The sequence below is a fragment of the Sus scrofa genome, chromosome 6 (assembly GCF_000003025.6).
Source record: "Sus scrofa isolate TJ Tabasco breed Duroc chromosome 6, Sscrofa11.1, whole genome shotgun sequence".
NCBI classification, from domain to species: Eukaryota; Metazoa; Chordata; class Mammalia; order Artiodactyla; family Suidae; genus Sus; species Sus scrofa.
In genome coordinates, this window is record NC_010448.4 from 120,015,296 (window position 1) to 120,028,028 (window position 12,733).

The 12,733-nt window shown below is 41.2% G+C and overlaps 1 protein-coding gene across 1 annotated transcript in view; it reads left to right on the plus strand.

Moving 5' to 3' along the window:
• MOCOS (molybdenum cofactor sulfurase) overlaps positions 1 to 3,037 on the plus strand; it is a 73,257-nt gene extending 70,220 nt beyond the window's left edge. The window contains exon 15 of the mRNA XM_003356414.4: positions 2,354 to 3,037. Coding sequence (XP_003356462.1) covers positions 2,354 to 2,506 — 153 coding nt within the window. The 3' untranslated portion in view covers positions 2,507 to 3,037. The remainder of the gene's footprint in view (positions 1 to 2,353) is intronic.

A 12,733-nucleotide genomic window follows, 5' to 3' on the forward strand; every position in this document is an offset into this window, starting at 1 on the left:
GTGAGTAGAGTAGCTGCACAGAAAGATTCTAAACATTTCACTATCCTAAATTTGTAAGTCATCTTCTTGAGGGTTAAAATGACTAAATGTTGCTGTTGTGGATTCCAGACAATAAAAGCTGAACTTCTAAGAGACTGATTCATTAGGAAGATTTGTTTATTTCTGGGCTCCCACTTTCTGTCAGGATCTCTTGTTTGCAAAGTATTCCAGGAAACCAACTGAGCAGTCAGGCTTCATGAAACAGTTTTTGAAAATTAACTGAAATGATGCAAGCATTTTATCTCTTTCCAGTAGTAAACTGGCAAGTTAACTCATGGTAAAAATGCTCATCATTATTTCCTGTTTCTCCCAATCCAGAGTTTTGTATCCCAGTACTCTTTTTTTAATTATAGTTGATTTACAATGTTGTGCCAATTTCTGCTGTACAGAAGTGACCCAGTCATATATATGTATATGAAAAAATATATATATGAGAAAAAGAATACACACACACACACACACACACACACACACACACACACACATATATATGACTCAGTCTGGGTATATGTATATGCTTTTTCTTGTATATATAATATGCATAATATGTATGTATATTCTTTTTCTCATATTATCTTCCATCATGTTCTATCCCAAGAGACTGGCTATTGTTCCCTGTGCTACATGGCAGGATTTCATTGCTCATCCATTCTAAATGTAACAGTTTGCATCTACTAATCCCAAACTCCTAGTCCATCCCACTCACTCTTCATCCTCCTTGGCAACCACAGGTCTATACTCTGTGTCTGTGGGTCTGTTTCTGTTTTGTGAATGGGTTCACTTGGTGTCACAGTATTTGAATGACAAAACTGTCCTTACAGATACAGATAGGTATGGTCTGCAGAGTTGTTGCAACCAACATGTCTGTGTGCTCAGCTGCCACAGGACCTTGAGCCTGCCCCGCACAGGTTGCCTAGACAAGGGATGGGCGAGCACAAATACCGGAGTACATGGAAGTGATAGTTCTCAGCACTACTTAAATTCTTGTGCAGAAATCTTTTATTTTTTAAAATTTTGGAATGATTTTCGATTTACAGAAAAACTGCAAAGATAGTACAGAGGGTTCCTGTGTACTCTTCACCTACATGTATGCAGATGTTAAAGAGTTACTTTGGCTCCAGTCCATAGCCTGAGGCCTGGAACATGGTGGTGACCAACTGATATCATAGGAACGAACAGCTCAGGGAGCACATCACATACTCCAAAGGGTTCTTCTTCTTCTTCTCCCCTTCTTCTTTATCTTCTTCTTCTCCTCCTTCTTCTTCTTTTCCTTCTCCTCCTACTTCTTTTTTGATTTTCAGGGCCATACTCTCAGTATATGGAGATTCCCAGGCTAGGGGTCCAATCAAAGCTATAGCTGCCAGCCTCTACCACAGCCACAGCAACGTGGGATCCAAGCCATGTCTGTGAACTACACCACAGCTCACAGCAACGCGGGATCCTTAACCCACTGAGTGAGGCCAGGGATCAAACCGGCGACTTCATGGATACTAGTCGAGTTTCTGCTTTGCCACAGCGGGAACTCCCTCCAAAGGGTTCTCACCGGCTCACTTGCATTGATTTGAATGGGCTTACACATCTCTTCATTTTGCACCTTCCGTCTTTATTCTGGAGAAGCTGGAGAACTTAATTTACCTCACACACTCTCATAGAAATGCTGAATTGGGAGTTTCCACTATGGCTCAGTGGGTTAAGAACCCGACATAATGTTGTGGGAATATGGGTTCTATCTCTGGTCTCGCTCATTGGGTTAAGAATCCGGAGTTGCTGTGAGCTGCTACGTAGGTCTTAGACACAGCTCAGATCCTGAGTTGCTGTGTCTGTGGCTGTGGCCGGCAGCTGTAGCTCCAATTCAACGCCTAACCTGGGAACCTCCATATGCCACAGGTGTGGCTATAAGAAGGAAAAAAAAAAAAAAAAAGAAAAAAGAAAATGCTGAATTGTGCCAGTATTTTCAAAAAGGGCTTTTACTGCAGGGTACAGAGCAGCAATCAGCCTGGCAGTGGTTAGAGGCCCAGAGCGGGAAGAAGCACTCTTGTGAGAAACTCAAGATGTATGGGATGGACAGAAGAGAATAGGTCCAGTGATGAAGAGGTGTGGGGTGACTGTGGGGAAAGAACACCTTAGAATGAAAATCTGTAGTGTCTAGGAATTAGGATTTGCCCGGTTTCTCACTACTTTCTGCTACATGAAAGAGAGGACACATCAAGTCAAGTATATGTCTTTAAACATTTAAGAACATTATTATTTGCAAAATTGTTTTCACCTGCTAAAATAGTTGACTTCGCTCTTGTTGCTGCTGTTTTGCTCACAGGTGAACTTTGGAGTGTACCTGATGCATTCGTCTTTGGATTTATCTTCTCCATGTTACCTGTCTGTAGGATCCGAGGTGCTCCCTGTGTTGAAAGTAAACACGGAACATCACTATTTACCTGCTTCTGAGAAACATCAGGATGCTCTCTCCTAGAATTTTGTTTCAGGAGTTTCCATCGTGGTGCAGTGGTTAACGAATCTGACTAGGAACCATGAGGTTGAGGGGTCGATCCCTGGCCTTGCTCAGTGGGTTAATGATCCGGCGTTGCCGTGAGCTGTGGTGTAGGTTGCAGATGCGGCTCGGATCCCGCGTTGCTGTGGCTCTGGCGTAGGCCAGCGGCTACAGCTCCGATTCGACCCCTGGCCTGGGAACCTCCATATGCCTCGGGAGTGGCTCAAGAAAAGGCAAAAAGACAATAAATAAATAAATAAAAAATAAAATAAAATAAAATTTTGTTTCAGCACACATTAAAATCTCTCTCTTGCAATGATCTCCACTCTCATTTGGTGGCAGGAATAAGAGTAAGAAGTCGCCTTTGACTCAATAGTTTCTTTGGTCAGCGAAAGAGGTGGCAAATGAGGATAGGTGGTTTTATTATCTCTAAATGTTTATTAAAAATTCAGCCTAGGGAGTTCCTATTGTGGCTCAGCAGGTTAAGAACCCAACTAGGATCCATGAAGATGAGGGTTCAATCCCTGGTCACGCTCAGTGGGTTAAGGATCTGGTGTTGATGTGAGCTGTGGGGTAGGTTGAAGGCATGGCTTGGATCCTAAGCTGCTGTGGCTGTGGTGCAGGCCAGCAGCTACAGCTCTGATTCAACCCCCAGCCTAGGAATTTCCATGTGCTACAGGTGTGGCTAAAAAAAAAAAAAAATTTCAGTAGTTCCCATTGTGGTGCAGTGGAAATGAATCCGACTAGGAACCATGAGGTTGCAGGTTCGATTCCTGGCCTTGCTCAGTGGGTTAAGGATCTGGCATTACCGTGAGCGTAGTGTAGGTTGAAGATGGGGCTCGGATCCCATGTTGCTGTAGCTGTGGTGTAGGCCGGCAGCTGTAGCTCCAATTTGACCCCTAGCCTGGGAACCTCCATATGCCAGGGGTGCAGCCCTAAGAAGCAAAAAAAAAAAAAAAAAAAAAAAATTTCTGCCTCTTCAGGAGTCCCATTGTGGCTCAGTGGGTTAAGGACCTGATGTTGTCTTTTTGAGGATGTGGGTTCGATCCCTGGCCTCACTCAGTGGGTTAAGGATTTGGCATTGCCACAAGCCGTGGTGTAGATTTCAGATGTAGCTCAGATCTGGTGTTTCCATGGCTGTGATATAGGCCTGTAACTGCAGCTCTGATTCAACCCCTAGCCCAGAAACTTCCATATGCTGCAGATATGGCTGTAAAAAAAAAAAAAAATTTCAGCTTCTTTGAAGACCCAGTATTACCGCATCATGTATATGGGCCTGTCCTCATCAGGAAACCAACAGGACAATGTGCTGATGATCTTTGTTCAGGCCAGTTTCATACGTGAAGAACCTTGTCCCATACAGCATGCTGCAGCATGTCCCAAGAATTTGCATTCCATCACATATGACTGGAGCCAAATAAAGCATATTCTCCAAGAATTTGGTCACCTGTGTCATCAGCATATTTTCAGGTACAAAGGACAATTCATTTTGTTCTTGTCCATATTCATGTCACTTTTTTTCAGTCAATAATTTTAGGAATGATTTCAGACATTTTATTTATTTATTTATTTATTTATTTATTTATTTATTTATTTATTTATTTATTTATTGTCTTTTCTAAGGCCGCTCCATGGCATATGGAAGTTCCCAGGCTAGGGGTCGAATTGGAGCTGTAGCCGCTGGCCTACCCCAGAGCCACAGCAACGTGGGATCTGAGCTGCATCTTCGACCTACACCACAGCTCACGGCAACACAGGATCCTTAACCCACTAAGCAAGGCCAGGGATCAAACCTGCAAACTCATGGTTCCTAGTTGGATTCAGTAACCACTGAGTCATGACGGGAACTCCTATTTCAGACATTTTAATGCACATTATTTTATGAATTACTTATAATTATTGATCTAACATCTGTTTGTCTCCACCAGAGTGTAAGTTCCACGAGGATGGGATCTGTGCCTGTCAGACTCACCAGTGTATTTCCAAGTTTGGCAGAGAAGAGGTGTTCAATAAACTCTCTCAACTGACTGGCTTTATTATAGCTGGCCCTGTTTTTCTAATCGATTGATTGGTTTTTTAAATGGAAATTATTTTTTAGATCGATTTTCAGTATTTCTCATATGAGATTTTAGCTAAAAGTACATCTTGTGTGTTCTGTGGAGAGGTTTCATATTCAAACATCTTGGGCATTTATGATTCTGTGTCTCTTCCTTGGTTCCCACCTCCTGACGTTCAGCCCTGTGTGCTTGTCAAAGAATATGAAAATCAAGGGCAATGTCATGTCCCTTGAGTTTAATTCTACATCAAATCTTAGGAAGTCACAGAAAGTCAAACTGTGTTTTTTCCCATGTCCCGGGTGTATGTCAGTGTCTTCCTGAGCGTCCCCTTCGTGGTCCCTGTATCTGGGGGAGGGGCTTCTCCTCTGCACACTTGAGGATGGCTCCTTTGTGGAGGGTGGTGGTGCTGAATTCTTCGGATTTAGTCTTATAACAGTATTTTAAATAGCCAAAGTTGGAAAGGACCTAAGTGTCCATTAACAGGAGAATGGATAAAAAGTGATAGTGGAAGTTCCCTGTTGTGCTGCAGTGGAAGCAAATCCAACTAGTATCCATGAGGATGTGGATTTGATTCCTGGCTTAGGTCAGTGGGTCCATGATTCTGGCATTGCTGTGAGCTGCAGTGTCTGTTGCCGATGAGGCTCAGGTCCCTCGTTGCTGTGGCTGTGGCGTAGACTGGCAGCTGTAGCTCTGATTTGATCCCTGGCCTGGGAACCTCCATATGCCAAGGGTGCAGCCCTAAAAAGCAAAAAACAAAACAAACAAATAAACCAAAAAAAAAAAAAAAAAGAAAAAAAAGTATCTGGAACCTAATATATGGCACAAATGAACCTTTCTACAGAAAAGAAACAAACTCATGGACCTGGAGAACAGACTTGTGGTTGCTGAGGGGGAGGGGGAGGGGGAGGGAGTGGGATGGACTGGGAGTTAGGGGTTAGTAGATGCAAACTATTGCATTGGGAGTGGATAAGCAATGAGATTCTGCTCTATAGCACAGGGAACTATATCTAGTCACTTGTGATGGAACATGATGGAGGATGTGAGAAAAAGAATGTATGTATATGTATGACTGGGTCACTTTGCTGTACAGCAGAAATTGGCATAACAATATAAATCAACTATAATAGAAAAAAATCTAAAAAAAGTGATAGTGAAAATGAAGTGATTAAGACACAATGTTAAGAGAAAGAAGCAAATTTTAGAACACGTGCGATAAATTGCAAAAACATTAAGCCAAACACCACCATCCATTGCTTTCCCTAAAAAGCATACATACGTAGTAAAAGAATAAAGAAATGGATGGAATGATAAATTACACATTTGGGGAGTGGGGAACTAAGAAAAGGAGAGGGCACAGGGGCCTTTGGCTCTATTGGGAATGTTTAAGCTACAGGATAGTAGGTAAATGGGTGTTTATTGCACTATTCATTATATCTTTTCAAATGACTTGAATATTTAATGATAGTTCTTAAAAAGTGTTTGGAAAAATTCCTCTTCAGTTTTCTTTCTCTTGCCCAAAGAGCACAGCATTGATTAAAAGAAGCCTGCTAAGGTGTCATCTGTGTCTCCGAAACTAAGCCAAAGGCAGTCTCATGAAAGCTAGGGACTTGCATTTAGTCTAATAGATTTGCTATGCTTGTAGCAGAACATATTATCTGAAATTTTTGAATAGAATTAAAAATTTTTTTATTAAAGTATAGCTGATTTACAGTGTTGCATCAATTTCTGTTGTACAGCATAACGATCCAGTCATATACATATATGTACACACACACCACACACACACACACATTCTTTTTCTCATACTATCTTTTATCATGTTCTATCCCAGGAGATTGGATAAAATTCCCTCTGCCGTACAGCAGGACCTCATTGCTCTTCCATTCTAAATGTAATTGTTTGCATCTACCAACCTCAAACCCCCAGTCCATCCCATTCCTCCCCACCCCCTACCTCAGCACACAGTCTATTCTGTATGTCATGAGTCTGTTTCTGTTTTGTAGATAGGTTCATTTGTGCCATATTTTAGATTCCGTATATAAATGATATCATATGGTATTTGTCTTTCTCTTTGAAATTTATCAATAGAATTTTAAAGAAAGATTTTATTTTGTTAAAAACACTTAACATGGGATCTACCTTCTTAATTTTTTTTTTTTTGGCCTTTTGTCTTTTTATGGCTGCACCCACGGCATATGGAAGTTCCCAGGCTAGGGGTCGAATAGGAGCTACAGCTGCAGCCACAGCAACACAGGATCCGAGCCACGTCCCTAGACTACAGCTCAGGGCAATGCCGGATCCTTAACCTACTGAGTGAGGCCAGGGATTGAACCCACAACATCAGTCGGATTCGTTTCTGCTGCACCACAACGGGAACTCCTGGTTTGAAATATTTTGTCCTAGTCTGCCTTTTCACTCTGTTTATTGCAATTGCCTCCTTTGCTGTGCAAAAGTTTTTAGTTTGATGTAGTTTCACTCATTTGTTTTTGTTTTTGCTGCCTGTGGCTTTGATGTCATATCCATGAAATCATTGCTGAGACCAATATCACGAGGATTTCCTCCTATGCTTCTTCTAGGAATTTTCCAGTTTCAGGTCTTACGTTTAAGTCTTTAACTCATTTTGAGTTGATTTTTTTGTGTCTGGTGTAAAATCAGGGTCCAATTTTATTCTTTTGTATTTGAATATCCAATTTTTCCCAACATCATTTGTTGAAGAGATTATCTTTCCCCATTGTGTATTCTTAGCACCCTTACTGAAGATCAGTTAACTGTATATGCATGGTTTTATTTCTGTTCTCTCTGTTCTGTTTCATCAGCTGATCTGTCTTTAGCCAGAACCATACTCTTTGATTACTATAGCTTTGTAATATAAACCGGAAAGTGTGATGCTTCCAGATTTGTTCTTCTTTCACACAATGGATTTAGCTGTTTGTATTTTTTTCATGGTTCCATATGAATCGTAGAGTTGTTTTTTCTATTTCTGTAAAAAAATGCCATTGAGATTTGATAGGTATTACATTGGCTCTGTAGATTGCTTTGGGTAATTGGACATCTTAATACATCTTAATAATATTAAGATGAAATTTAAGTCTTCCAATGCATGAACATGAGATGGATTTCCATGTTTTGATGTTTTCTTTAATTTCTTTCATCACATAGTACTTCTGGTATTACGTTGAATAAAAATGTGAAGAGTAGACATTCTTGCCTTATTCCTAAACTTGGAGGAAAAGCTTTCAGTTTTTCACCTTTGAACATGATTTAAGCTGTGGGCTTTTCATATGCAGCCTTTATTATGTTGAGTTAATTTCCTTCCATTCCTAGTTTGCTGAGAGTTTTTATAATTAAAGGGTATAGAGTCAAATTTGTCAAAATTTGTAAAAGATGTTTGACAAACACCTTTTTAGTATCAATTTAGGTGATCATGTGATTTTTATCCTTTATTCTGTTAATGCATCACACTAATTTGGTTTTCATATGTTGAACCATCCTTGCAGCCAAGAGATAAATCCCACTTGGTCATGCTGTATGACCATTTTATGTGCTCTTAGATTTGTTTTGTGAGTATTTTGTTGAGGATTTTTGCACCTGTATTTATCAGGGTGTCTTTGTCTAGCTTGATGAGAGCAATATTGGCATGAGTTTGGAAGCATTCTTTCCTCTTCATTTTTTGAAGAACACTTTGAGAAGGATTGGCTTTAATTCTTTTTTAAAAGTGTGTTAGAATTTACCAGCGAAGCATCTGATTCTGGGCTTTTCTTTGTTGGGAGGTATATTGATTATTGAGTTAATCTCCATGCTTGTAGGTCTATTCAGATTTTCTATTTATTCATGCTTTAGTCTTGATAGGTTGACTGTTGCTAGGGAATTTATCTTTTTTCAAAGATGATTCAGTTTGTTGGAGTATAGTTGTTCATAGTAGTCTCTTATGATCCTCTTTATTCTGTGTCATCAATTGTAATATCTCTTCTTTCATTTCTGATTTTATTTATGAGTTTTCTCTTTTTTCTTAGCCTAGCTAAGGGTTTGTTAATTTTGTTTCTCTTAAAAAAAACCCAGCATTTAGTTTTTGTTGATTCCTTCTATTGTTTTTCTATTTTCTATTTCTCTTACTTGTGCTCCAATCTGTTATTTCCTTCCTTATGCTAATTTTGGGCTTAGTTTGTTCCTCTTTTTCTAGCTCCTTGATGTGCAGAGTTTGGAAAGCCATGTTGTTTATGAAACAAATTGCTTTGCTTTTGATACAAGTAAAAACATTATGAAAATTAACATCCTTCGTGATCTTTGATGACTACTGTGGGCCTCCCCAGGCACTGAATGGTGGTCTTGAGAAAAGGCAAACCACAGTCCCTGTATTTGGTGATCTTGGTGGTTCCTATCAGGCAATCATGACCATGGTGGCTTGATGGAGGTCCAGGGGCAGGGGTACATGTAGGAGTGAGGATGTTGGTCCTGGGTAGTAGAGTGAGGTAAAGGAAAGCCCTGAAAAGATGGTTAGACAGTGCCATCTCTTCTGGATGACAGAAAGCTGTCCAAGCTGATGCCACCTGGCCCACTTTACTTCCATCCACAAATATCTCTGATCTCCAGGGTCTTCAGCGAGAGAAGAGATGAAAATACCATTCAGGACTGTGCCCCAAACTTCCAGCTGTGGTGAGAGAAGTTAAGTGATACAAGGCCAGCTTCAGTGAGTGGCATTTGCTCTTTAGAGTGACACTGAACTGATCAGAAGAAGCCACTGGGACCAACTGTGCCCCATCTTTTTCAGGTACATTTATGTAGCCAGTGCAAAGATGAGGAAAGCACAGACTGCAGGGATCCAGTGGATTCAGAGATCTAATGCTAGAACTGAACACCAGCTGGCACTTGAGGAGTGTTCTGATTGATGCAAAGGGCCCGCTGGGGACCCTGGCAGTGAATGATATTTCTGAGAAAGGCTGAGGGTCTTGCTGCAAGGAGAGTTTAGGGCACACCTGGAAGCAGAAGGAAACCCAGGCTCTACCTGACAGACACTTGCAGCCTGTCCTTATTTGGGGAGAGGGGGTAGATGTTTACAGAATTAACTTCTATGTATCTCACCTTGCAATTCCCCAAATTAAAATCATGGTAAACATCATCCCATATGAATAAGTTATTGATCATCTCTAAAACTCATCTGAAAATTGAGAAAAGCCTCAGTACTTGTCTCATAAAAGTGTTTGACAACTAAATGGGACATTTTGCTCTGAGCAGAGTGCTGCAAAATAATTACGCCTGAGTAATTACTACGCCTGAATAAGCCACGACTACCACCTGGTGGCAGCACTAGGTAAGTGTAGATTTTGTTCCTTCAAAAAGCTGAAAAACAGTTTGGATTGGATTAGCAAATCCTAAACAGCAGGTAGGGTACTTCTGATTCCCTGTCTACAGTCTTTAATGAACTAGCTCCCAAATTTTTGATGTGGATGTTGGAATCCTTTAAAAATTAGGTTCCTGGATTTCCCGTTGTGGTGCAGCAGAAACAAATCCAACTAGTATCTGTGAGGAGTTGGTTTCGATACCTGGCCTCGCTCAGTGGTCAGGGATCCAGCAGTGCCATGAGCTGTGGTGTAGGTCGCAGACGAGGCTCGGATCCAGTGTTGTGGCTGTGGTGTAGGCTGGTGGCTGTAGCTGGATTTGACTCCTAGCCTTGGAACTTCCATATGCTGTGGGTGGAGACCCTAAAAAAAAAAGTAGGTTCATGAATTCTTTCTTGGTCAGATTAATTCTGAACTTAAACTGCATCAACCTTTTTTTTTTTTTTTTTTTTTTTTTTTTTTTTTTTGGTGGTTCCCTATTTTTCTTTTTTGTCTTATCCAGGGCCACTCCCACAGCATATGGAGGTTCCCAGGCTAGGGGTCTAATCGGAGCTGTTGCTGCCGGCCTACGCCAGAGCCACAGCAATGCAGGATCCGAGCCTCATCTGCGACCTACACCACAGCTCACAGCAACGCCAGATCCTTAGCCCACTGAGCAAGGCCAGGGATCGAACCCGAAACCTCAGGGTTCCCAGTCAGATTCGTTAACCACTGCACCATGATGGGAACTCCTAGTGGTTCCCTATTTTTCTTATGATTTCAAAGGATGCTGCTTTGAATTGGCAGTTTTTCCAGATAAATCCATCTCTCTTTCTCTCCCCCTCCTTTTTTATTTTTATTTAAAAAAAATTTTATAGCTGCACCCATGGCATATGGAAGTTCCTGGGCCAGGATTGAATCTGAGCTGCAGCCTTGATCTATGTCATAGCTGCCAAAATACCGGATCCTTTACCCCACTGCGCTGGGCCAGGGATTGAACCCAAACCTGAGCTGCTGCAGTAAGATTCCTTTTTTTTTTTTTTTTTTTTTTTTTTTTTGCAGTAGGATTCTTAACCCACTGCTCTGTAGCAGGAACTCCCTCCCCCTCCTTTTAATATATAGTTCCTTCTCTTGGCCATAGAGCCAAGTTTTTGTGGGCTCAAAGCTTGTACTATTTTAAAGTTATCTTTAAGAAAAAGGATACAGAATAAAAATTGAGTACAAAAGCTAGCCTTTTCTTGCATGAGAAAAGACAGGGCTTTGCAAGAGGTCTGTGTAAATGAGAGGCTCTAAGCTTGAGCTTTGTTACTTTTGCAATGACTCCATTTTTGCTTGGTTTTCTGGCTGCTCCCCTTTCTTGGTGTAATTAAGCACCACTCATCCTCTCAAGGATTACTTTGTTCTTTTTGCGGTTTATAGAATAAACCATATTTTGTTCAGTTTCTAAGATAAACAGCCACATGAAACCTGCCGTGTTCTTTTTTTCTCCCACTTGTGGGTGGAAACTAATTTTTTTTTGTCATCACTCTGAGATAGTAACTTACCCTGGACACTGCTTGTTCCACTTGACACTGAGACCAGAGAGCCTGATGAGTATATGAAATGGCTTCATGGTTGCATTTATGTATTGTAAATAATTGAAACATACCCGTATTGACAGACATAGAAGTTTCTAGTTTTTGATCTTAAGATGGCAGTGAACTTTGCTTTTGAGCATGGTTACTTACACGTTTTATTATTTATTTATTTTTTTGCTTCTACCAAATGATTTCTTAGGAACATGAGTGGGATTCCAGGGTAATAGTTATGAGGGTATTGCTAGGTATTGTCATAATGTTTTCCAGTAGGAATGTACTGATGTATTACTGTAGTGTTTTAATAGCATGCTGGCCCAGCCATCTCAGGGTCCTCAGGCGCGTGTTCCCAGGTAAGTGTAAGAAAAATACAGTCTGCTTCTTCCTTAGTGTAGCCCCTTTTCTTCCTGGCAGCTCTGAGTTCCAAGAAGGCAGCAGGCATAGTCTGAAAACAATGAGCCAGAATAGTGTCAGGGTTTGGAAAAGGTAGGCATCTGCCTGGCAATAGAAAGGGGTGGAGGGTAAGGGAAATTCTGTGAGTGAATGAAGTGACCCCTTTGTCCCCCCACCCCCATCCCCCCGCCGCCCAGTTCCAATGATGCTAATGAGGCCCCTTCCCAACATCGGCAGAGCCCAGGGCAAAGGTTCAAATGTAGACCCATGTGTCATAAGTCTCAATATACTTAAAATTCATTAAGTCAATCAAAATGTTAAGTAAAATATGTTCTTCCTACTTTGACAAATATACCACCATAACGACTTGGAAGGACAGGTTTGAATTTAGAATTTGGACTCCTCGGCACTCTGCACAGGAACAGGATGGCCCGAGGAGAGCTGGCCCAGCCCCTCGTTGTCTGAGCCCAAGCTCGTACTGCCCTCACCACCTCACAGGCCAATAAATTGAGAGACTAGTTGTTGGGGTGAGGAATAGCAACTTTATTTGGAAAGCCAGCAGACCGAGAGGATGGTGGACTAGCACCCCAAAGAACCGTCTTTCCTGTGTTAGGCTTCTTTTATATTAAAAGGGGAGGGAATGGGGTTGGTTGCTGCAAACGTCTCGGAATCATTTGTTCTTGCAGCTGTCCAGATAAGTCCAGTCACAATGTTCCTATAACCCTCCAACAAGACAAATGTTGTTCTCTGTTTTGCAATTTTCTTTTTCTTTTTTTTTTCTTTTTGTCTTTTTAGGGCTGCGTCCATGATTTATGGAAGTTCCCAGGCTAGAGATCAAATCAGAGCTCTAACTGTTGACCTACACCATGG